Source organism: Sorex araneus, chromosome 1 (genome assembly GCF_027595985.1).
Source record: "Sorex araneus isolate mSorAra2 chromosome 1, mSorAra2.pri, whole genome shotgun sequence".
Taxonomy (NCBI): domain Eukaryota; kingdom Metazoa; phylum Chordata; class Mammalia; order Eulipotyphla; family Soricidae; genus Sorex; species Sorex araneus.
In genome coordinates, this window is record NC_073302.1 from 328,404,563 (window position 1) to 328,428,700 (window position 24,138).

The following is a 24,138-nucleotide window of genomic DNA, read 5'->3' on the forward strand; positions in this document are numbered from 1 at the left end:
TTTTCCAAGAGCTGGGATTTTATCTCAGGGGCATAACACTTGGTTTGCATGTGTGAGGCCCTGGGTTTTATTCATGTATGGGAAGTAAAGAAGGGATGGAAGGAGGAAGAAAAGAAGGGAAGTAAAGAAGAAGAATTTTTTAATTTTTGATAAAATTATGACATGAAATAGTCTGTAATTATTATATTACTGTTTTCTGATTAATATCACTACTTTCCATTACCTAGAATCTTTTTCCTGGGCTGGAGCGATAGCATAGTGGTAGGGCATTTGCCTTTCATGCGGCCGACCCTCTTGGAGAGCCTGGCAAGCTACCGAGAGTATCGCGCCCACACAGCAGAGCCTGGCAAGCTACCGTGGTGTATTGGATATGCCAAAAACAGTAACAATAAGTCTCACAATAAGAGACATTACTGGTGCCCGCTCGAACAAATTGATGAGCAACGGAATGACAGTGACAGCATCTTTTTCCTATGTCCGAAAAAAAAAATCCTGAAAATTATAGTTAACTACCCAAGAGAAGTAAACCAAACAAGTGAACTTTCCAAAGAAAATATGTTCAAAGCAATGAAAAAATGTCTTGAAGAACACATTAACAAAAATAAGTTATACTTACTAGTAGTTTAGGTGCTATTGAGGTAATTTTTAAGTAGAATGAAAGGCTAAAGAGACCTTACAGTGGGTAAGGCATTTGTCTTGCACTTGACCAACTAGGGTTTGATTCCTACCACCTCACGTGGGCACTGCCCTCCACCCCAGCCCTGAATTTGAAAGGAGTAAGTCCTAAGCACTGCGAGGTTTGGCCCAAACACAAAAATAAAACAAAACCAAAAAAAGTGAAATGCTGTTGTCTATGCACTAGAGAGATTTGTTCAACCTTTATGTTCTACTTAGGAGAAAAATCTGAGTCTCTATGGGTTCATTTCTTCTGCTCCCAGCTTTCTACTGGATGAGAATTAGTGAGCTCTTGAACAATTTACAAAATGTTTTTCCAAGATTACAGAGTGGTCTAAAGGAATATCTGCCTTGGCCTTTGTCCCTGTCTTGGATTATTTGGGCTACTTTAACCAAATATGTAGACTTGGTCGCTCGCAGAACAGAAATTGTTTCTACAGTGTGTATAAGCTGGAAAGTTCAAATTCAAAGTCTGGACAGATTTGGTGGCTGGTTCATAGATAACTTTCCTCTTGCTGTCTGTGGCAGAAGTGCCAGAGAGCTCTCTGGGCAGTCTCGTCTAGCGGCAAGAATTCTGTTGATGAGGAATCCACCTCCAGCATCAATACCTCCCAGAAGCTCCCCCCTCCAAAAGCCACCACATTGGTGTTTAGGTTTTAGCCTATGAATTTGGGGCAGAAGAGCACATAAGGGACACAAACATCGCATCTAAAAGTTTATCACAGGCATAGTGACTTTTCCCAGCCCAGGCAGAAAACTATGTTGTGAAATCATAAATAATAATAAGCTTCAACAACCAGCAAGGAAATAGCATGTGACTGCTGCGTCAGTTGGGAGGAAAACTTGGCTTGCATATGTTGAGGCCCTGGGTTTGGTTTCAAACTCTCCTAATACTCATTTCTTTGTACTGCTCCATTTCTTTCCCTACTACATTTATTCAGAAGTATGATTATACTCAGAAAATCCGAGTAGATTTAACTCTGAAACAGAGTATGAAAATCTCAGTGACTATAAAGCCATAGTGTTGGAACTTCTCTGATCACTAACTGCCATCATAAAAATCTCAATATATACATTTGTTTCGAGCAGGCACCAGTAACATCTCTCATTGAGAGATTTATTGTTACTGTTTTTGGCATATCCAATACGCACGGGTAGCTTGCCAGGCTCTGCTGCGCGAACTCGATACTCTCGGTAGCTTGTTGGGCTCTCTGACAGGGGTGGAGGAATCGAACTTGTAAAGTATATCCATAGATCACTATGCTTGTATGCTTTATATTACATAATGTCTAATAGGTATTACATACTATCTAATAGTGTAAAGAACTTTGCCTTGAACTCTGGTTAAGAACATTTAATATCAATTATCACCAGATTCTCAACCAAATTCCCTGTAATCATTATTAGGGTTTCAAGTAAAGAAGTTAGATTAAAATTGTTAACTGAACCTACCTTTTGCTACCCAGATCAAATGTGCTAAAGAAGCTATGTTAAATAAACATTTTAAGACACAAACAGTTATTAGCAGTATGTAACTTACAGACTAAATGCCATTCATTTCAGTAAAGAAATCAGTTAGATACAGAATTACAGAGGCTTCAAAGCAAAAATTCTCCTGGACTTTGGATATATAATGGAGAACTTCTCTTATGGATATACAACCTTTCACACAGCTCTATTTTACTAGCATAGGTACCATGATTCACTAAGACTGCTTTTCTGATGCAAAGGCTGGATCACTCACATAGCTTAATCAAACGGGATTTTAATAATTTCTTCTCTGGACCAAAAATCCAGACACTGTCAAAGCATGACAGTGACTCAATAAACCTTCCGTTTCTCATCATTATTTAAAATTCTTTGGAAAAATCTTCTAGCATTTTGAGCAGTCCTGAATGTTTTCAATTGCTCCTAAGAAGGCTAAAATGAGTTACCTCAGCAAATGGAAGTGGTCTTATGACTAAAATGGATTTATGTGATACAGGAATGGGAATGAAGGGGTTGCTGATATTAGCTCAAAACAACTAGGGTCTAGACATGCTTTAAAATTGACACTTGTTTACAGTAAGAAGACATACTTTGCAAATTCCACACAATTAGGTAAATTCAATAATGCCAAAATGTCATGGTATTTTAAGTTAGAAAGTATTCTTATATTTTATTTTATTTTGATAGAGTTGTTCACAATAATTTGTTATGTTTAATATTCCAACACCAATCCCACCACCATTACACCTACCCACCACCATATTTTCAATGTTTCTACCCCAATCCTCAAACTCCACCCCCAAAGAAGGACTTAAATAATTTATTTTGCATTGCTCCTTATAAATAATCCTTATAAATAAACATGATCCAAAAAAATTCCTTGAAGGAAAGTATGTGAAGATTGCTGTATTTCACCCTGAAACCATTAAGCCCTTATATAATAATGAAATGTCAAGTGGCAATGAATGCAACCTTGTGCTCCAGAAATTCTAAAATAGATGGAAAGTATTTAGCCATTGGAGACAAGATTCCCTAGCTTAATAGATAAGAATCTGTGCTCTCCAGGGGTCTGGGAGAACAGGCAAATTTCCTGAGATCAGAAAGCAACCCCACCAATGGGTAAGGAAAAACTTAAGAAACTGTGAAAGAATAAAACACTATTATGTCCTCATTATTTTTTTGTCCAAGTCCCAGGGAGATCTTGGAAAATGCCAAAGTACTTCTTGGTTTCCCAATTTCTACATATGCCAAGATGAGACAACACAAGTTATTACATATTCCCTACTTCCCACAGTCACATCATACCGGGATAATTTGAAATTTGTGCAACTAATACTTGGGAAATTACTCTAGAAGTAGTAGGTTCTTTAAAAATTACTCTAGGGGCTGGAGTGATAGCACAGCGGGTAGGGCGTTTGCCTTGCACGCAACCGACCCAGGTTCGAATCCCAGCATCCCATATGGTCCCCTGAGCACCGCCAGGGGTGATTCCTGAGTGCAGAGCCAGGAGTGACCCCTGTGCATCGCCGGGTGTGACCCAAAAAAAGCAAAAAAAAAAAAAAAAAAATTACTCTAATTTTTCAGGTGAAGCACTTCTAATAGCCAGTCAATATATAAAAATGTGAAAGTTTTAAATTGCATATCAAAATAGTTGCATATCATCCACATGATATGTGACTGCTATTCTTCCATAAGAAATTAAAATAGCCTCACAATGAAATTTGTATTTAATGTGTTTTCAGCAATTAGGGTCCAAGCAAGTCCTACTTAGGGCTATGATCAAATCCGGAATTCAGCTCCACCTTGCTGCAAACACTGTGCTTCCTTCTCCAAATATCTGAAATTTTTCAATTATGGTGTTAATTTTAAAAATAAATAAAACATACAAATCTCATCGGTTAAGCATATTAATCATTCTTCCTAATGATACTTAACAGTTCATGTAGTTTTTCCATGATACTTGGTGAGACAATAAAGAACTAGGACTTTTATCATAAAAATAGGATTCCGGAGCAGAAAAATGGTCACTCGGACACTTTGGAGATCAGTTCTAATACCCTTTCATTAGACTGTGGCATTAAATCCACACTGAAGTGGATTTAGTGCCCCTAAATACTCTTTCATTAGACTATGGCATTAAATCCACGCTGAAGTGGATTTAGTGCCCCTGGCTCTGTACCCTTCAGTGTCTTTAGCTGAGATCACCCACCAGAGACAGGTTTCTTTAACACCCTGCACCCAGTTGATGATTTTATTTGACTGTTTTAAAAAGCTCTGATTGAGCCCCTTCCATAAAGCTTAGATAATAGTAATGTTCATCATTGCTACAAATCACTTCTGTTAACTTATGGCTGGTTAGGAGGTTCGTGATCCTTGGATTCAGACAGCTCTAGATATGGATTCCGGTTGGTTTGTTTGTTTGTTTGTTTGTTTGTGTTTTATATGCTGACATTTCTCAAGTTTCTTTTCTCTTTTACTTTAGCTTCCTCATCTCCAAGAGGAGATCATAGTGCCTATGCTGATTTATATATTGCAGTCTATATACAGTGCTAATACAGAGTTTGTAGTATGCCATAGGTAATAAATACCTTCTACTTTGTTATTTCCCTTTTTATTTTTGTGTAGAAGTATAGAAATCTTCCCTCAGTTGCTTTGCATGATTCATACAACACCCGTTGTTATTTATGCTGGTGACTGTTGTTTATACTCTGACATTGTCATGGATCTAGATTGGGAATTTAGGTAAGGTGAAATCTAGCAAGAGTGAGGAATCCAAGCTGCTTTTTTTTTTTCTCCTTTTGCTCCCCTAATAGGCTCCGCACTCTTCCGTCATGGAACTTAATCGCACTGTTTTGAAATGATTTGTTATCAGTGTGCTTTTTCCCCTCAAGGACATAGTGGTTTCTTATCCATCCTCCACTTGCTAGCACACTGCTCATGCTGTGGATCCGGTTCAAACTGTTCCTCCACCGAAGGGGCCCACATACACCAGAACAGTTCAATTTGAGTAGGAAATGAGTCACTGTATCTCAAGGTGCTCAGGCCTACTTGAAGGGTGGGGGGAAGGGGAGGTAGAGAAAGAGAGAGGGATTGAGAGAAATAAGTCAGAGAGGGGACAGATACCATATGAACTAACTCTTGAGGAAAATAGAGAAAACAAGGGACTAGACAATGACAAATGTTGGTCTTGGGTTACAAAACTAGTTACCAAGCAGTTGGGGCACATGGGAGGGAATGGAGATTAGACGAGAGGCAACCAAGGACAGGCACAAAATAATTTATTTTATATTGCTTGTTACAACTAAATGGCTAATGGAAGTATCAAAACATCCTGTAGGAAAAGAAAATTTGTGAAAATTGTTAGATCTCACCATGGAGGCAAGTTCTTGTCAGAGGATTTGTGAGGCTGTTTATTTCTAGTTGATGCTTCTGTTTTACTAATTTTATTTATTGAAACTTAGTTGGATTATACATTACTTTCCCCATCTAATTTGGTCTGCTCCTACTGGATGTCACTATTGAAGAATTTGGAGGTGTCTTGCATTCAGGACACACCAGGATACTTAATTGGGCTCTGAGTTTACATAGAGGTGGTTGTGGGATATGGCTGTGACCATCAGGGTTTCCACAGATACGGGGGGCTGAGGGGTGGAAACCTGCATGCCTCTACTCGAGAATACTCCAGAATTTTCAGCCTGAAGACTGGTGTAACTGGAATTTTCGGCAGTTTGGCGTCTCTGAAGAGACTAGTCATGAAGCAGTGGAGGTGGGCCAGTGGCATGGCACCGGCTGTGGGGGGTGTGATTGCAAATGTGGGGCCTTCAGCAGGGTGAGAGTACCAAAGCTTTCAGTCAGAAGACCAGTGTACCCATTAATTTTTGTGGCTTGCTTAATCTCTTCCAAAATTTAATTGTGAGTCTGTAACACTGGGCTAATGGATGAGTTTACATGGAGGTGGTTGTAAAATCAGAATTTTAAATGAAAGCTTTTCCCTTGCAATCCACTCCCACAGGCACAGACACAGTCTAGACAACTCACGAGTTAGAACACTTTGCCTCATCACCTGTGCCTAGTACAATAATAAAGAATGGAGACACTACAAGGGCAAGGGCACTTGCCTTGCAGACAGCCAATCTGGTTCCATCCCTGGCACTATATATGGTTCCCTGAACACTTTCAGGAGTTTTCCCTAAGCATAGAGTCAAGAGTAGACCCAGAGCACCACTGCAAACAAGAACAGACTAGGGCAAGAGAAAGAGTACAGGGGTTAAAGAACTTGCCTTGCATGCAACCCCCCATACCATATACGGTCCACTGAGTAATTCTAAGAACTACCCTTGAGCACGGAACTAGGAGTAAGCCCTTACTACGGCTGGGGGTGTTTTCCAAACAAACAAAAGCAAGACCAATAATAAAAATTAATAGGACTGGAGCGATAGCACAGCAGGTAGGGTGTTTGCTTTGCATGTGGCCAACCGGGGTTTGATTCCTCCCCCCTCTCAGAGAGCCCAGCAAGGTATGAGAGTATCCCGCCCACACGGCAAAGCCTGGCAAGCTACCGTGGCATATTCAATATGCCAAAAATAGTAACAAGAAGACTCACAATGGAGATGTTACTGGTGCCCGCTCGAGCAAATTGATGAACAACAGGACGGTAGTGCTACAGTGCTACAGGGCAAAGAAGTAGTTATCTACCTAGAAGCACATGCTCCCAGTAGAGATTTGTGCACTTTTACAATTTGGAAACAATATTATTTTGGACACATGGATTGCTAAAAAGCAAAGGTGTTAGTCTGTTTACAATTAATGAGGAAAATATCACTACTTTTAATATTTGTTTTGTGTTATAAAGTTGTCAGAGTTGTATGGGAAAGGAGCCATGTTAGTAATTTGGAGGCTCAGGATCAGTATGGGTCAGAAATTATTTCATGATATAAAATAATTATGATAATTAATAGCATTTGGACAGTTCCTTACAATTTACAAAGAGCTTTTCATTGTTATCTAAGGGAGAACTGGACCTTCAATTCTGTCCTATGCCTGTAGTCAGCCTCTGTGCCAAACCTTGAGCAATTTAAGAGGGGAATTTGAGGACAGTGAGGAAGGAGAGAATTAACAATGCATTAGAAAGGAAACCATCAGCCAAATTCATTGGAAGATAAATGGATTTTTTTTTTTAGAAACTCAGAAGCATATCTTGAAAAAGAAACTTTTGGCTCATGTTTTAATTTCACGATGCCTGGCACTTCAAAAACGTTTATTGGGGTGAGCTTTTGATGTGCAGTTATTATGAGGAAGTTTACTTAGTTGGAATGCAAAGGTTCGAAAAGCCAGGGGACATGTAAGCCTCGATGGCAAAAAGCTAGAGAAGTATTTGATTAAAGCACTGAGTGTAAGTAAAAGCAGAGTTAAAAGGAAACTATGAGGAGCTGATCAGTATTTCATTTAAAACTCATGTGTGCAGTTCCTAGAGAGAATCCAGACTGATCTGTAGGATGTTCTGGTATCCTCATAGCCTCCTTCCCACAAACAGAGCTAAGAGTTGAAATTGAGATTTCCCTCTTTGAAAGAAGGAAAGGGAGGGAGGCAGGGAGGCAGGGAGAAGAAATAAGTCTTCAAGCTCATCAAATTCAAATATGCGTGACCATGAGCCTTGAAAGTTGCGGGGACTCCTCCACTCCCCGCCCCTCTGCCCGGCTCACCTTCCCTGCAAACCGCTTTTAGTGCACCCTGCCCTGCCTTTCCTTCCACGCTGCACGGTTCCCTGGCCTGCGAGGGAGGCGACGCCGATTTAACAGACGCACAGCCGAGCGTGCACCGAGTGGAGTTATTGGATTACACAGGAAGCTCGAATCATCTAGATAGCCACGGAGGCAGCCGGGAAGGGCGCGAGGGTGTCGTGGGCTGGTGTGTAAGCCTTTCCAGATGTGGCCGTGGCGCGCGCCGGGCGGCGGTCCAGGCGGCCGCCTGCAGTGGGCGCGTCCCCGGGCGGCCGCCGCAATGCCCGCGGCCTGAAGGCGCAGGGCTCGGCCCACCCCGGGCCCACGGCATGGCGCGGCCCCCCCGAGCCCCGCTGCGGAGGTCCCTCAGCGAGCACATCCGAGACTCCACGGCCAGGGCCCTGGATGCGATTTGGAAAAACACCCGCGAGAGACGGCTGGCAGGTGAGGGGCGAGGGGGGCGGGAGGCCGAGGTGCAGAGAGAACAGTTAAGTCCCCGGCGGCGCAGCCAGGGACGCCGGTAACTAATGAGCTCATCAGCTGGGGAAAGTTCTGGGCAGGGGCCGTGATTGATTTCAGGGTCCCTTCTTCTGGATTCCAACAGTTCAGGGGGCGCGTTGTGGGCTGGGTTGGGTGGGGATTTTCCTCTTTTCTAATGCCTATCTGGTTACTCGTCTGATGATTTCTAGATAAGGTTTTAGGGGAGGCCCCCTCCCCCCTGTTATAACCTTGAACAGCGGAGCAAGGACTTCGGGCGGCTGGGGAGACCCGCAGTGATGAGCAGCAGCAGCAGCAGCAGCAGACGCATGCTGGCCTCGAAGGGTGGGGTGCGCGGCTGGGGTGGGAGAGGGGTGCGCGATCAGGGTGTCAGTGGAGTAATGGGGCTGCCCCGGGCACGGCCGCGGGTATTTCCTCTGGCCGTCCAGAGCTGTTCTGAGTTCCAAGAGGGTGTCAGGTATGCTGGAGGCAGGAGTCTGAAATATAAGCAAACAAATACAGCGGCGCAGTGCGAATGTTCTGGAGTGCCAGTGACGGCGACCCGAGCGGCAGACAGGGTTTCAGGGGCTCAAGGAAATAGGGACTCCTGCCTGATTCTGGTACTAAGAATATTGGGCCAGACAGCTCAGGGCGGGGGGGCGGGGGGGAGCGGGGGGGGGGCACATGCCTTGTATACACAAGACCCAAATTTGATGCCAGGTGCCACATGCATTTCCCCAAATGCCACCACCAGGTATGACCCAGAGGCCCCCCTGTAAACTGCTAGGTTGGCCTAGTGGTCCCCAGCACTACTGGACCAGAGCAGAGCCGATATCGGAAGGTTGTAGCATTCTGCACTGTGGCCTGCCTGGTTGGCCAAGTAGCAAAGGGAGATGGTCCCCAGCCCCCTGAGCACTCCTTGGGAGCACCCGCCAAAAATGTTCACAAATTGACTTAAAATGGGAGCTTGCATCAAACTAAAAAAACTTCCAGAATTCTGAAAGGTATCTGAATAATGTTCAGTGCCTCTTTCTTATTTGCTTTTTAAGTCTGTATACTTATGTTGTCTACATGGATGGGGCAAAGGTCCTGTTTCCTTAACCTTTTTGGTTAACCCAGTTGTTTTTCTACCTTGAATGAAGTTCTAAATTGTTTTTAAAAGACAGAGAGGAAGGGAAAGAAGAGAAAAGAAAGAAAAAAATGAAAAAATGAGAAGAAAAAGAAAAAGTCTCTCAAAGTGTCAATCCAGATTTCTGTCTGGAGTGTTCTTGATGAAAGATCATTTGACTTTCATATAATTGTCCTGACATGACTTGAAGAAGGGATATTTAAGGTTTGGGACAGTGATAAAAACAGATTATAAGATAAAATGCTTGTTACATACCTTTGTAGGCTGTAAGTTTGTCTTTGAATGCTCATGAAAATCTTCCAGTTAAACTAAACAACATTGCCCAAGACTTGGAAGAGAGAGTAAATAAAGTCAAGTCTAACTATAAGATAAGGAGAAAAGGCAGAATATTTTTAGTTTAGCCATTTGCTTGTGGCTTTAATGTAAAATGTGATAGGTTAAAGGAATCCAAATTTTGATTAAGTGTAAAAATGTTTGAAGATTAATGTTTTAGTGACAAATTGCAATTGGTCAGAAGATATTTAAGAACTAAGAGATGGGAGTATGAGATCCGTGTCTAAAATGAATGATCCTTCATTTTAAAAAAGGTGATTCCTCATCTAGCTTGATATACCTATTATTGCTATTGGAAAGATTCCACAAATAATATCTTATTAAAGAGAACACAAAAATATCTTACAGCTATTTGGTGTTTTAATTTAAGAGTAAACTAATTAAAAGACATCCCTTCTTCCCAGACTTCCTCTTAAAATTTCATAAGCTGAAAAGTTTGGATCAGCTGATGGCCTCTAAGATTAAGGATTTTATCCCTAGAAAGTGCTGTATTTGTCTTGTTATTTTCTGTATATTAGAAGTCTGTATGGAATTAAAGGTGTAAAGTCAAATGAATACTGAGAAAAATATTTCCACTGCTCTAGTAGCAAGTGAGATTTGTGGTACTCTATGTACTAAAAGAACTCCTTAGTAATGCCTCTTGGAGGAGAGTGAGCTCTTAGGTAGGTCACACAGAAGACAATAAAAGTGCTGTAACTGAAAAGTAAGAACATGGGCCCTTTTGCACTCCTTCCCTCTTGGATGCAATTCAATAGCTTCTTGTCAAATCTCAATTTGGTGCACCTCCAAACCTCAAGAGCATGTCTGTCTTATCCCTCAAACCTTTCCTCTAAACCCAACTCTCTGACCAAAGGCTAAATAATAGTTGTTAATTATCCACAAAAAAGACACTTCTTTAAACACTAGATGCACTCTTTATTATATAGCATACCACATTGCCCTCTGTCTTGCAGTCAAAAGTCCAAACCTCCCTCCCACCTCACTGTATGTTATAATAGTAATGAAGTGACAGGAAAAATGTGGCTCATGTGGCTCATATATTTTGCATGTGTGAGGCCCTGTGTTGTACCCCTAGCATCACAGACTACCCAACACCTGAGGGTGGCCCCAGAGCACCACCAGGAACCCCCACAAATATTTTGAAATTTCTAGAGAAATACACTTCCATTAGCAATAGCTGCATACATCCATGGTGATCATTGCCTTGAAGTCTTTCACAGAGTTTCTCAAGAATTAATTTGATCGGAATACCCTGCCACAGAGGCGGGGTGGGGGCGGGGATGGGATTGGAGGGTGGGAGGGATACTGGGTTCATTGGTGGTGGAGAATGGACACTGGTGGAGGGATGGCTTCTTGAACATTGTATGAGGGAAATACAAGCACGAAGATGGGTAAACTTGTAACTTTACCCTCATGGTGACTCACTTATTAAAAAGTAAAAAAAATAAAATTTAAAAAAATTTAAAAAATTAAAATAAATACATAAATTTTAAAAATTAAAAATAAAATAGAAAAAAGAAGAATTAATTTGAGGATCCAGAGTGACAGTATAGGGTTAGGGTGCTTTCCTTGTTTGCAGCCAACCCAGGTTCAATCCCCAGCTCCCCATATAATCCCCTCAAACCCCAACAGTAATTTAAGATTTTAGTTTCTTTCAAGCACTTAATTTGACCAAGGTCATGCAACGAAGTTTCAAGTTAGATTTTTTTTTACATTTATGTCTCTTTGTGTGTGTGCGTGCATGTCTGTGTGTATGACTGTCTCATATATACACACTATATATATATGCACATATATATGCACCTGTATACACAATTCTATTTCTATACCAAATGATTTTCAAATAAAAGCCACCATTTCTCCTCCTTGCCTTAAATTCTCTTATATATAAAACATAGGTGTTCTGTCTATAATGTGTCAGGATTCAAAGCCTTATATAAATAAAAAAATTGCTGCTAGGAAAAGATCTTTCATATTGTAAGAGAAGTGACAGAACAACTGCCTTAATTGCAACCTCCTTTTGTATGTAATTGCCTCTTTTTCTACCCATCAACCCATAGGGATTTCTGTCTACTCCCTGTCCTCTTTATAACAACTATTTCCAATCCCACATGTGCACTGTCTTCAGTCCTATAAGTTGAGTATGGTGTTGAATGAGAACTCTGAGGATATCAGCCAGTGCTGGTGGAGGAGGAGTAGACAGCTCTGCTCTGAAGACCTGAACTTTTCTCTTCCCCTTGTGTGTTCTCACCTCTCCTCTACTGCCATCTTTCCCCTTTGGGACTTAGAAATCATGATTTTTGGTTGTATTTTCTTCCTGAAAACCAGTTGCTTCTTAATCCTTTCATTTAGGTTGTGAGTATTTTTGGGTTTTTTTTTTATTTTTGGGGTGTGTGTGTGTGTGTGTGTGTAGCGGGGAGGGGTATGCTATTTGGGGGTTGGTTTGGTTTTTGGTTCAGGGCCACATCCAGTGGTGCTCAGGAGTTAGTCCTGACTCTGAGCACAAGGATCTCCCTTGGTAGTGCTTTGGACCTTATGGTGTACCAAGCATCAACATGGGTCATCTGCATGCAAAGCAGGCACTCTACCCACTATACTACCATACTGGTTCCTCTTATAGGGCTTAATTTTCCATGAGCCTTTGGATCTCTTAAATTTTCCGATGAAGCTGGTGGATTACTTCAGAATAATATTTTACATGTGTAAATAATCACATCAATTATAAAGGAAGCTAATTGTAGTGTACAGAGTCATCAAAAATTTCAAAACAAAATTATAATACAGCAATATAACATGAATGAATTATAATGACAGAATAATGTTTAAGTTCTTGAGGTATAAATACACATTTGATAGGTTTTAAAGGTGCCAGAATAATAGTATGGCTTAGCTAGGAGAGCATTAAAATACACAGTAGTCTTTGATTCATCTCTTTGTCACCTACTATTACAGATAAGGCACACTAAAAAAGCAGCGTCCACATATAGCTCACAATTTGTACAAACCTTCAACATGACTGTTTAGTGACTGAACAATGTCACATGATGACTGGTAGTGTCACATGAAGAATGGTGCTTGGATAAAAATGCAATCGTGTGTTTTCAGCAGTGGGTATGATAACTACCTTTTCTGTAGGGCAGGGATCAATATCACTGTATCACTGTATCACTGTCATCCCATTGCTCATTTATTTGCTCAAGCAGGTGCCAGTAACATCTCCATTTGCCCCTGTCTTGTTCAGGGTCAGGGGAATGAGGCCCATTATTGTTTCTGTTTTTGGCATATAGAATATGCCACAGGTGGCATCCTAGGCTCTGCCATGTGAGATTCTGCATCACTCTCTCCAGGGACTTTGCTTTATAGTCTCTGGATCTTGGCCGTTGTTGAGATTACATGGCACCAGGGGAAGTTTATGGGTGTGACTGACAAGCTACTGGAAAACTGGGGATCTGGGTGGAGGAGGCCCAGTCCCAATCAGAGCAGGCTTGGAGATCTCAGCCACGGGTTCCACATACCTGGGTTCCTCTGCCAATTCCTTTATGCATGAGGTTTGTCTGAGCGTGTGGAGAGTGGCCTTAAGTGTGGCTGTGGCTGGGTTTTGGAGGTTTTAGGCTGCCGGGGCTCTGCTTGGGGCGGGGAGGGAAACTCAACCTGCTACCCTCTGAGGGGGCCCCAGTGGGAGATCAATATAGAGGATATTTCATGATATTTCTAGCAATATCAATTTCAGTATGATATGGAACAGAGACGGCTATATCAAAGGTGAGGGATGGGTGGCAGTCTCAATATTCATTGCTGAAAATAATTGATTTATCCAGAGTTTAGTGAAAATAAAGTGCCATGTTTTCCTTCCCCCTGTTCACAAACACTCTGAATTCTGTCCATAGACGTAGCTTAAGAGTCCATGCTTCAAATCTACTGTGTCTTTCAAATAGTTTTAGTCAAAGATTCTCAGAGGCTGAATCTCATAGACTGAGATGCCAGGAACTCACTCACTCAAACATGAGATGATTGGGATTTCTTGATATGTGTTTGACAAAGATCTGCAAACAAGTTTGGACTGATGTGCCAAATGGATAACTTTAAGGAAAAAAATAAAAATAATTAAAAGTTAGACTAGACAGAGTCTGCAAAAGTTAAGCAAAACCCAAACTACACAAGCCCGCTGGTGCTCACCTTGGGTAGAGCAATTAAACACAAATTAAATATTATTAAAAGCACATGTTAAGGTAAGAAGTACTTACATATTTGCTTGCATCTCTCCCTGAGATGTTTATTTTCTTTCTTCTACCTTAAAGCAGATTTTCCCACATCTCTCCCTGACATGTGTACTTTCTGACGGTAGGGTGCATTTCCCATTCTGAAGAAATAACTTGCATCTTTATCTGTTGTTTGTACTTTTTTATCATTGGGTGCATTTGCCCATATTTGTCTGAGATGTGTACTTTCTTACTTCATCACATGTATTCTCCATCTTGGAAATTTACTGATGATCTATGTGGGATGTACACTTGCTTTTTCCACTTTAGAGAAGTTCATATTCTCTTGAGCACATGTCTCTCACTCTCTCTTTCTTTCCCCTTATTTCCCAAGTAAACTTAGTTTGCTACCCCATACTCCTACCTCCACACACAAAAAAATAGATAAGAACTAACTAAATAGGACAAGAGAGATAGTATACAGAGAGTAGGGTGATTGATCTTCTGCCTCCCAGATAGTCCCTTGAGCCTGTCAGGAATGATTTCTGACTGTCAGAGCCAGAGAAGTCCTGAGCACCATCAGGCATGCTCCCCCCACACTAACTAAATAAATAAATAAGTAAGAACTACCTACATATACACTAACTTATTTTAAAAATTGTAATTATTCTGTGACAAAACATGACAGATATGGGTAAATTTTAAAATCTATATTGGTATAGATGACACTAGTTTTATAGCTAAACATTTAGGAGAGGGAAGAAAACTGAATTGCCTGTGAAGAAGGCAGATTTTTTAGACAAATTTCAATTCAGGTGCAATTCAATGCACATAAATTCTTCCACATTAGGTTGGATGCCCCTGGGATGTTTTGTTGAACATCCAATAGCTTCCATCTTTCTTGAATAGATTTTTACGTTTCAGATGACTAGATCTCCACTATGCTAGGAAAATTAACGATTGTTTGTTCTGCAGGCCATTGGCCCCCAGCTCACTGGGGCATCCAGAATTCTGGCTGGCTTCCCATGTCGGCAACCACAAACACTGATTCCCGTGAACTGTCTTCTGCTCCCAGTGAAAAGCAAGTAAGGGCATATATATGCCTTTCAACCAAGAGTGATGCATACCTCCAAATATGCAGGCTTCTCTAGTAAACAGCTTCCCTAGACTTATGCAGCGCTATATAATAGTTTAAAAGGCCAGACAGACAACCATTAATAATGCTTCACAAGAGACAGTCACTCCTCTGGAAGGTAAATGTGAGCATGTGTCTACTCAACTAGATGATACTATTTCAACGAAAGAGGAGAACTGGATGAAGAGACCAGCTTGGATGAGAGGAAACATAATGGTGCAGCTGAGAACTGGCTGTGATGTCACACTGCCCGGGTTAAGTCCAGGCTCTTGTGCTAAATAACCTTGTACTTCTCAGTCTGTTCCTCATCAATATAAAGTACCTATGTCAAAATCATTTAAGAATTAAATAAGCTACTGTGCAGAAGTTTAGATCAACCACTGGCACTTGGTCAGCATTGTATTATGTGAATTGTCCCTTTTCTTTATGCCTGACTGCCTTAGAAGTATCACCTTATTAAGATGATACCAATATAACTCTCCTGAGCCTCTTGGGCAAAAATACACCAGCGCCAAACTTGCAGAGAAATGGTAAAATGTTAATGGTATTTGGTCTTCATTTCTGTAACCATGGAGAAAAGCAAAGAATCTAGTGGAGGTGAGTTTTGTGCAAAGCAACCCAGAGACAGCCGTGTTACACATTGATGAGGGCCTCTTCCACCCTTGCACAGGAGTTTGTCAAGCTAGATATACAATATCTGCAAGCTTTCCCAAGCGAGTTGGGACCTGCTTTGAAAATTGCTGTGTAGATGGAGCCAAACATGGAAAAGAGCAGCGGCACGGGCAGGCTGGGCGTGGAGCACGTGGCACCGCTCTGGAATGGGGAAAGTATGCTAAATGTCAAGACTGCCACTTGAAAGAGATATTTCGCACACCTCCCTTTCTAGAGAAAAACTTCTCAGACTTGCTTTGTTTAAATAGTCTGTGTGAGCAGGCTGGCTCATGGTTGTGCCAACTGTCATTATAATACAATAAACAAGAAGTATCCAAAGTCAAAGGCGTGGTTAAGGAGACGTTAATCAGTCACAGGTCAGCTTAGGGATCTGAAGGTATATCATAAGGAAAATATGGAATTTTTTTTAAATGCCACTGGAAGAGTTTTCTTCCAGAGGAACTATTAAAGTTAGAAATTGAAATCATACTTGTCAGCTTATGTGTTTTTTAATCAATTTCTTATTCTAATCACTTTACTTTTTTTTTCTTTCAATGTCAGGTGTAATGTAATAGTTTCTCCAAAACCACAACTGTTTTAGTATCTGTCTTTTAAATTTTAGGCACTATGGTTTACAAAACTGCTGATGGTATGATTTAATACATAACACATTCCAGGACCACACCCTCCACCAGAGTGGCTACTTCTCTCGACCATTGCCCCAGTGTCCCCTAAGCAGTCCTTGAGTTCTGTTGCCTCTGAACATTTGTTATTCCCCTTCTTTGTTTCTTTATATCCCACTTGACATAGAAATCATTCTGCCTGTCTCTCCTGATTAATTTCCCTCAGCACTATCAACTCCAGATTCATCCATGTAGCTGCAAAATGTATTATTTCATCTTTTTATAGCCAAGTAATATTCCATTGTAATTTATTGTATCACTGTATCACTGTCATCCCGTTGCTCATCCATTTGTTCAAGTGGGCACCAGTAACATCTCCATTGTGAGACTTGTTACTGTTTTTGGCATATAGAATATGTCATGGGTTGCTTGCCAGGCTCTGCTATGTAGACGGGATACTCTTGGTAGCTTGCCGGGCTCTCCGAGAGGGGTAAGTAATCAAACCCGGGTCGGCCTTGTGCAAGGCAAATGCCCTGCCCACTGTGCTATTGCTCCGGCCCTCCATTGTAATTATTTACCTCAAATAACATCTTTTTGGAGGGGAGGTGGATGTTGTGGGTCACCCCAGAAATGCTATCTGTACTCCTGGCTCTATGCTCAGGGATTTTTCCTGATGGGATTCAGTGTACCATATGCAGTGTTGGGGGATCAAACTCAGTCAGCCACATGCAAGGCATTTGCCTTACCCTGTCCTATCTCTCTGGCCAAAAATATGTGATTCTTAAAGTAATAGGATGAATTGCTATACTCAAGCCCCTTGAGCATCTCCCCAACCCTTCTTTGTATTTTCTAACCAATTAGATGAAGTTATTGATGAGGGAAAAGCTACCTATTCTTTCATCAAATTCAAGACTGCACTGCTACTGTTCATCTCAGTAGGCACAACCAAAGATCAAGCATGAGTTTATTCTGCAGTATGAGTGGTAGTAAATTATTATTTTTGAGTCTTGGAATGCTCAAACATGTTTTGCCCCATATAAAGGAATAGTAATAGTGTCCCCTGCCACAATAAGCTAGCAAACCATACCAAATAGGAGCCGTCTACTTTTGCTATTATTAGTTAAGGTATTACTATTTAAGTACTTTATGAAAAACAATGTCATAAACCATAATTAATCTGTCATTTTTATGCCTACTAAGTGCTGGAAACTATGCTGAAATCTCTAAAGGCAACTTTCCACTTAATCCTCAAAAGTAATTCTGAGATATATATATTACAATTTTAATCAATTAGAGGGGGCCTTTGAGGGGTACACCCAGTGATATTCAGGTTCTCAATGTTTCTGGCTCTGTGCTCAGAAATGGCCCCTGGTGGTGCTCAGGAAACTATATGTGATGCTGGGGACTTGAACTAGCCATGACTGTCACAGCCATGTCCAAGGCAAATGCCTTGCCTCCTGCACTATTTCTTTGGCTCAGAGTATTTTCTGATAATACATTATAATCCATCAGTGTGTGTCCATAAACGCTTGCAGAGCCAATCAGGTTCCCTCCATCTCTCACTCCCACTGCTTTCTCCTCCTGTGTGGAATGAATTGTAATAAAATGGCACCACACTATTTCATCACTACCTGTTCTTTGTAGTTTGTCATATTCATATGAACCCTTATAAATGTTAGACGACCCACTCTGAAAAATTATAATGCTCCTATTTGGTGTGATTTTGTAGGATATGATGGTGGGGACCCGGGAGGCAGGGGGAGGGAACACTGTTACCATTCATTTATGTGGGGGGAAACATATTTGAGCCTTCCCAGGTTCAAAAATCAGCCTGACCAAGTACCAGAAAGGGGCATTCTCCTTTCAGATAGTGAAGGAAACCCGCCCATGAAAAGTGCCTTGACAAAGCTAACTTTTAAAGTCATAATTACTACTGTGTGTGTTCACGCCCACTAAGAGGGTGGTGTGAAATGTAATGTAGGTATTTCTTACTGAATATTTTCACAGTGGCATTGGTATGTGTACCCAAGAAAGTTATTTAGGTGTTGCTTAACATTTGGAGAAATTCTCACACTAATAGTTAGACTGACTCATCTGGTCACTCTCACCACTGAATAAAAATAAAAGCTAAAACATAAAGTGCTGCACTGTGATCTCACCCTAGTAGACACTGGGAAGCAGCACGTGTGACTTTATGAGACTGCTGTTGATCTCCATCTTATACTCAGTGAATCTCAAATTCACTGAGTTCCAGTTTGAAAGTTACTTATGGGCTTGAAAGTGGCAAGTAGAGAGCAAGAAGGAGACTGCTTTTAAGATTTGTCAAATTACTGAACCTCCCTCCTCATTACATCACAACAAAACTTCTTAGTTTAATGCAGCATCATGATAAAGGGGTCTTGATATTTATTTTTATGTCATGAATCATTACATTATTTTAATCTACTAAGCACTCATGTAAAAAAATCAGCCATTTCTAGATAATGAAGCTCACCAAAGAAACAACAGAAACAAACTAAATATTTTGACTTATTATTGCTTGGTGATCATTTTGTTTGATGGTCTTTGAACATCTTGACACCTCATTGCACTTTTCTCTCTCCCTATCACTTAGGATGAATACATCACAACAAGATTTGTATGCTCATACATACACACACACATGAATCACATAACTTAAAGGAACCTCTTTTTGTGAAAAGATTGACAATTTCTAATTTACAGGATGTTGATGCAAACCTCATAATGTAACTATGGTTGTTGACAACCAGCAGTAGGGAAAGAGGAAACTATATTTGATGATGTCTAGACTTTGTTTTATCTTGTAGGGTTTTTTAGTGACATATTTAGCTTTTTGCAGACAACTCTCAATTCACTGACTCAGCATTCAGTGTGGTTCAGTTTATCAGGATCCATCATCTCTAATCTGGTTTTGAATAGCAGGATGTTGTAGGTCCAGATTGAAGTGTGACCTTTGAATGTTTTCCATTCATGCTTGATTACTATATCCTAGAGGTCTAGACAGTGTTATTGGTTTCTCACCAACATAAACATCTGGCCAAGAAAAAAAAAAACTAAACTAGATGAGTAAGTGCTTTCCTAAATCTACTTTTACAATAATATTTAAAATAAAACTTTAAAAAAATCCTATCTTACATTGAAAAGAAGACCATCAAATACCTTTTTTAAAACTTTGATAAGGTAGTCTTTGGATATAATTTTGCTGATGACAACAAGCTTGAACATGTAATTTCAAACAGCAATGGAAACATCTTTCTTTTGTGCTATTACAAGAAGCTAGAATTTCATGTAGTGAATTCCAGCCAAGTAAAAGTAACACGTGCATGTTGACTCATGTGTAGCACATGGATGGACAAATGAGGTGAAAAATCAAAGGAGGAGGGGAAAGGAGGTGGTGAGATCAAACCCTCAGAAATGTGGGGCTAGGATGATATCAGGGTTTCTCAAGTTTTATTTCACATGGGTTGATTTTTGTATTCAAGAGGTTTTTTTTTAATGTATTGGAGTGACAGGGGTTATATAAGAGACAGTTCCCACTACAGTAAACTACTGTGCTGTTTTTATTTCCCTCATCAAGTCAGAAAGGGAAATAAAGGCCCTCTTCTTTATACCTGAGCAACTGATCACACCCAACCAAACACCAACAGAATTTACTCACAGCCTCCAGCTCCAAGCTAGAGATTGTGAGGGGATGACATGATAGAACAACCCCAAGGATTTTCCTGACTTGTAAATATCTTTTGTATGCAAATGGCATACATATCAATACTGTAGAACTAATGTTAAAATATTTTGATTGTAAAGTGTTATGAAATAGAGGTTCAGTAAATAATTCATGTACAACAAATGGTGCATTATATGAAGCTTCTTTTTTCCTTTTTTCTTCCCTTGCTAGGATATAAAAGATAGGTAGAGGCCTGAGAAATAATACAGTAAATAAGGCATTTTCTCTCCATGTGGCTAACCGAGGCTCTATCCCCAGTACCACATATCGTCCTCCAAACACTTTCAGGAGTGAGCCCTGAGCACAGAGCCAGGAGTAAGCCCTGAGTGATGCTGGTTGTGACCGCTCCAAAAAACAAATTAATTTTGTTTTGTGTAGGGGGGCGGCATCTGGCAGGATTACTGTTAGCTCTGCACTTCAGCAGTCACTTCTGGTGGGCACAGGAGACCAGATAAATTGATAGGGATTGAATACAGGAATGCCGAGTGCGAGGTAAGCACCGTACCCAATGTGTTATTACTCTGGCCCCTTAACATTTTAAAGAAAGAAAGAATAGAGTGGAGAGGACATTGTCAGGGAGGTAAAGTATTCCTGCCGATGCTGCCCTCTCAGAGGGAGATTGACAAATGGATGAAAACCCCGCACCCACCTTCTTAGCCACTGCCACACACATTCCGAGCTCCCATTCCTGTGAGGCCAGTTCACAGAAGATGTTTTTATTTCTCTGACCCTGAGTGTGACTCCCATTCTGCTGCAGAGTATCCGCCAAGTGAACCTGAGTGGTCTCCTTTCCTCATTAATCCTTACACTGACCTGCACATCTATATCTCAATGTAAATGTCTGCGATTGTTTACTTTGTTTTCTTTATTTTGTACTTAGGGTAGATACCAATATTTGTGAGTTCATGATGCACTCTCCTTGCGTGCAGGAACGTTTTTTAACTTGTTCCATTTTTTTTCTGTTATAACAAACATTTTGATGATTGATGATGATGATTATGACTCATTTTGATGAACATTACTTGAGTTTTCTACTTGTGTCCGAACAAAAGTATATTTTTTTCAATTATAATAATTTATATAATGTCTCTTTTTAAATAAATTTCTAAGAAAATAACATTTGACAACATTTTTATCATAACTAGGAAAAAATTATTGAACCTTATATCTATAGAGTTCTAAGGGTCAAAAGCCATGAACTTCTAATAACTTTTTAAGAGTAGGTAATTCTTGATCACTTTGAAGACTGAAGTATGTGCTAATTGCTTTTGTAAAATGAAGGTGATGTTGCTGTAGCTAATGGTCCGTGCAATTGTACCCAAGAACATTTTATCTCAGTGTCTCATGCGGCTTAGTTGCTATTTTCATATTATACTTGATACAGTTCAGGTAACAATTGAGATTGGTATCTTTTCTTTCCAAACATATTTTCTCAAAAAAATATTTTAGATATGTTCCCCTTTAACTTATAATAAGATTTTATTTATTCAATATTTTAGATGTGCAGGGAACCCATTGTCTCACACAACTTACATAATAAACATTGAAAATACAGCTCCAAAATTTAACACTTATGGGGCATGGGTCGAAACTGTGGCTACTGGTGAAAGGAATTGGTGTTGGAAAATTATATACCTGAAACTCAATCACAGTATTTTCTAATGTTGTACTTTACAGTGATTCAATAAAAAATGTAATAATTTTTAAATGATCTAATAAAATTTAATATTTAAAATTTCTATGCCTGAGGTCAGAGCAATAGTACAGTGAATAGAATGCTTACCTTGCAAACAATTTACCGGAGTTCAATCCCAGGAACCCCATCTGATCCCCCAGGCCCATCAGGAGTAATCCTTGAGTAGAGAATGAGCCCTGAGTACTGCTGGGTGTTGTTCAAAAACTAAATTAATAATATTAATAGCACTATAGCACTGTCATCCCATTGTTCATTGATTTGTTTGAGTGGGCACCAGTAACGTCTCCATTGTGATGCTTGTTGTTACTATTTTTGGCATATCGAATGCGCCATGGGTAGCTCGCCAGGCTTTGCCATGTGGGTGGGATACTCTCAGTAGCTTGCCAGGCTCTCTGAGGGGGATGGAAGAATCAAATCTGGGTCGGCCACATGCAAGGCAAACACCCTACCCTGAAAGAGCCTCCAATCATTGGGAAAGACGAGTAAGGAGAGGCTGCCAAAATCTCTCAGGGCTGGGAGGAATAGAAATGTTACTGGTTCCTGCTCGAGTAAAGTGACGAACAATGGGATGACAGTGATGCAGTGATACCGTGATGTATTTATATATATTACTTAAATTTTCCTATGTAAGTCTCAAACACAAACATAATGAAGAGATTTTTAATTAATGTAGAACTGAGCGAAGACTTGGCTAAATGACTAAGGTTTGGTGTGGGAGATGTAAAAGTAAATACTTCTTTTATTTTAGTGATTTATTTTACAATATTCAAGCTAAGATGTATTTAAGTATCTCCTTGAATGTGATAATAAACACCAATTTCATATACACCTACTCTTGTCCTGCAGTTGTATACAAATATAACTGAGGTGGGGACTGGAGATGGAGATGGGAGGAAAGCATACCTGAGAATTAGAGCGAAAAAATATATTTGGAGAGAATGTCCTCACATTAACTTGTGTTAGGAAATGTGAGGATATCTGAGGAAGGAATAGAGGAGAACAAATAGAAGCCCATGAAGGCTTCCAGGAAGATCAAAGGTTTCTTTGGCAGAAAATGAGAAAACCTGGCATAGGGAGCCAATTATTTGAATATCAGTGAAAAGCACCCTGTCTTCAGACAGTGGATAATTATCTTTAAGTGAGAAAACATTAATTTAACAAAATTAAGCTTGGATCATATGAAAGAATATGATTAATAGAGTGAAAGAACTATTAAATGAGTAAGAAGCAACTCTATTGCTGTTTTATTATAGTTTAGATAATAGGGTTATACTTGTGTTCAAATTTTCTGGTATTGATGTACTATTATCATACAGCAGCACTGCCAAAGTACCCACAAATCACCCATCTCTGTATAACCTCAGGTCCAAATCTGTGGCCCCCATTCTTTGTTAACTGACAGCTAAGGTTCTGATATCTACTGTTAGCTCCCTTAGCATCATCCATGTGCTCCAGACCCTCCACCATGTTCCCATGTTACTTCCAGTCAACCTACTCATTGCCCTGCCTCTTCCTCCCAGAGCTCACTCTCATATCTGTGTTCCCACATACAAGGCTTATCAAAAATTGATAGTGTTCAGACCTTTGAGTTGTTCCTCTATATACCACAGATGAGTGAAATCATCCTGTACTTGTCCTTCTGTTTCTGGCTTATTCTGCTAGGTAAAATACCCTCCGTTTCCATCCAAATTGCCAAAAACTTCATGTCTTGACTTTTCTTTTGGCTGTCTAGAATGTCATTGTGTATATACAACACAACTTCTTTGTCCATTCTTCTGTTATTGAACATTTGAGTGGCTTCCATATCCTGGCTATTGTATTTTTTTAAAACTGGCTATTGTTAAGAGCTTCAGTTAACACAGAAGTACATACATCATTTTATATTTGTCTTTAAAAAATATTTTTTAGGGGTTGGAGCTATAGTATAGTGGGTAGGGTGTTTGCCTTGCATGTGGCTGACCAGGGTTCAATCCCCGGCATCCCGTATAGTCTCCCAAGCACTGCCAGGAGTAATCCTGAGTGCAGAGCCAGGAATAACCCCTAAGCGTCATGGAATAATGATCCAAAAAGGCAAAAAAAAATGTTTTTGAATGTCTTCTATATGCATAATATTCTGTTCTAGAATGAAACACTTGTTATAAACCAATGTCTCTGCCTCGGGATTTTCTCAGAGAGACGTTTAGCTAATGATAACTATTCCATTTCAAGTTCATACTACTAATCATGTAAAGAGAGGACCTCTGTGTTTATATACATCCAGCAGTCTT

The 24,138-nt window shown here is 40.2% G+C and overlaps 1 protein-coding gene across 3 annotated transcripts in view; it reads left to right on the forward strand.

Moving 5' to 3' along the window:
* DLC1 (DLC1 Rho GTPase activating protein) overlaps nucleotides 1-24,138 on the forward strand; it is a 420,273-nt gene that overhangs the window by 228,379 nt on the left and 167,756 nt on the right. The window contains exon 1 of one of the 3 annotated variants that reach the window (XM_012935067.2): nucleotides 7,911-8,327. The exons of the other annotated variants lie outside the window; for them this stretch is intronic. Within the exon in view, the coding sequence (XP_012790521.2) occupies nucleotides 8,213-8,327 (115 nt within the window). The 5' untranslated portion in view covers nucleotides 7,911-8,212. Of the gene's footprint in view, nucleotides 1-7,910; nucleotides 8,328-24,138 lie in introns of those variants that run through there. 3 annotated transcript variants of the gene reach the window in all.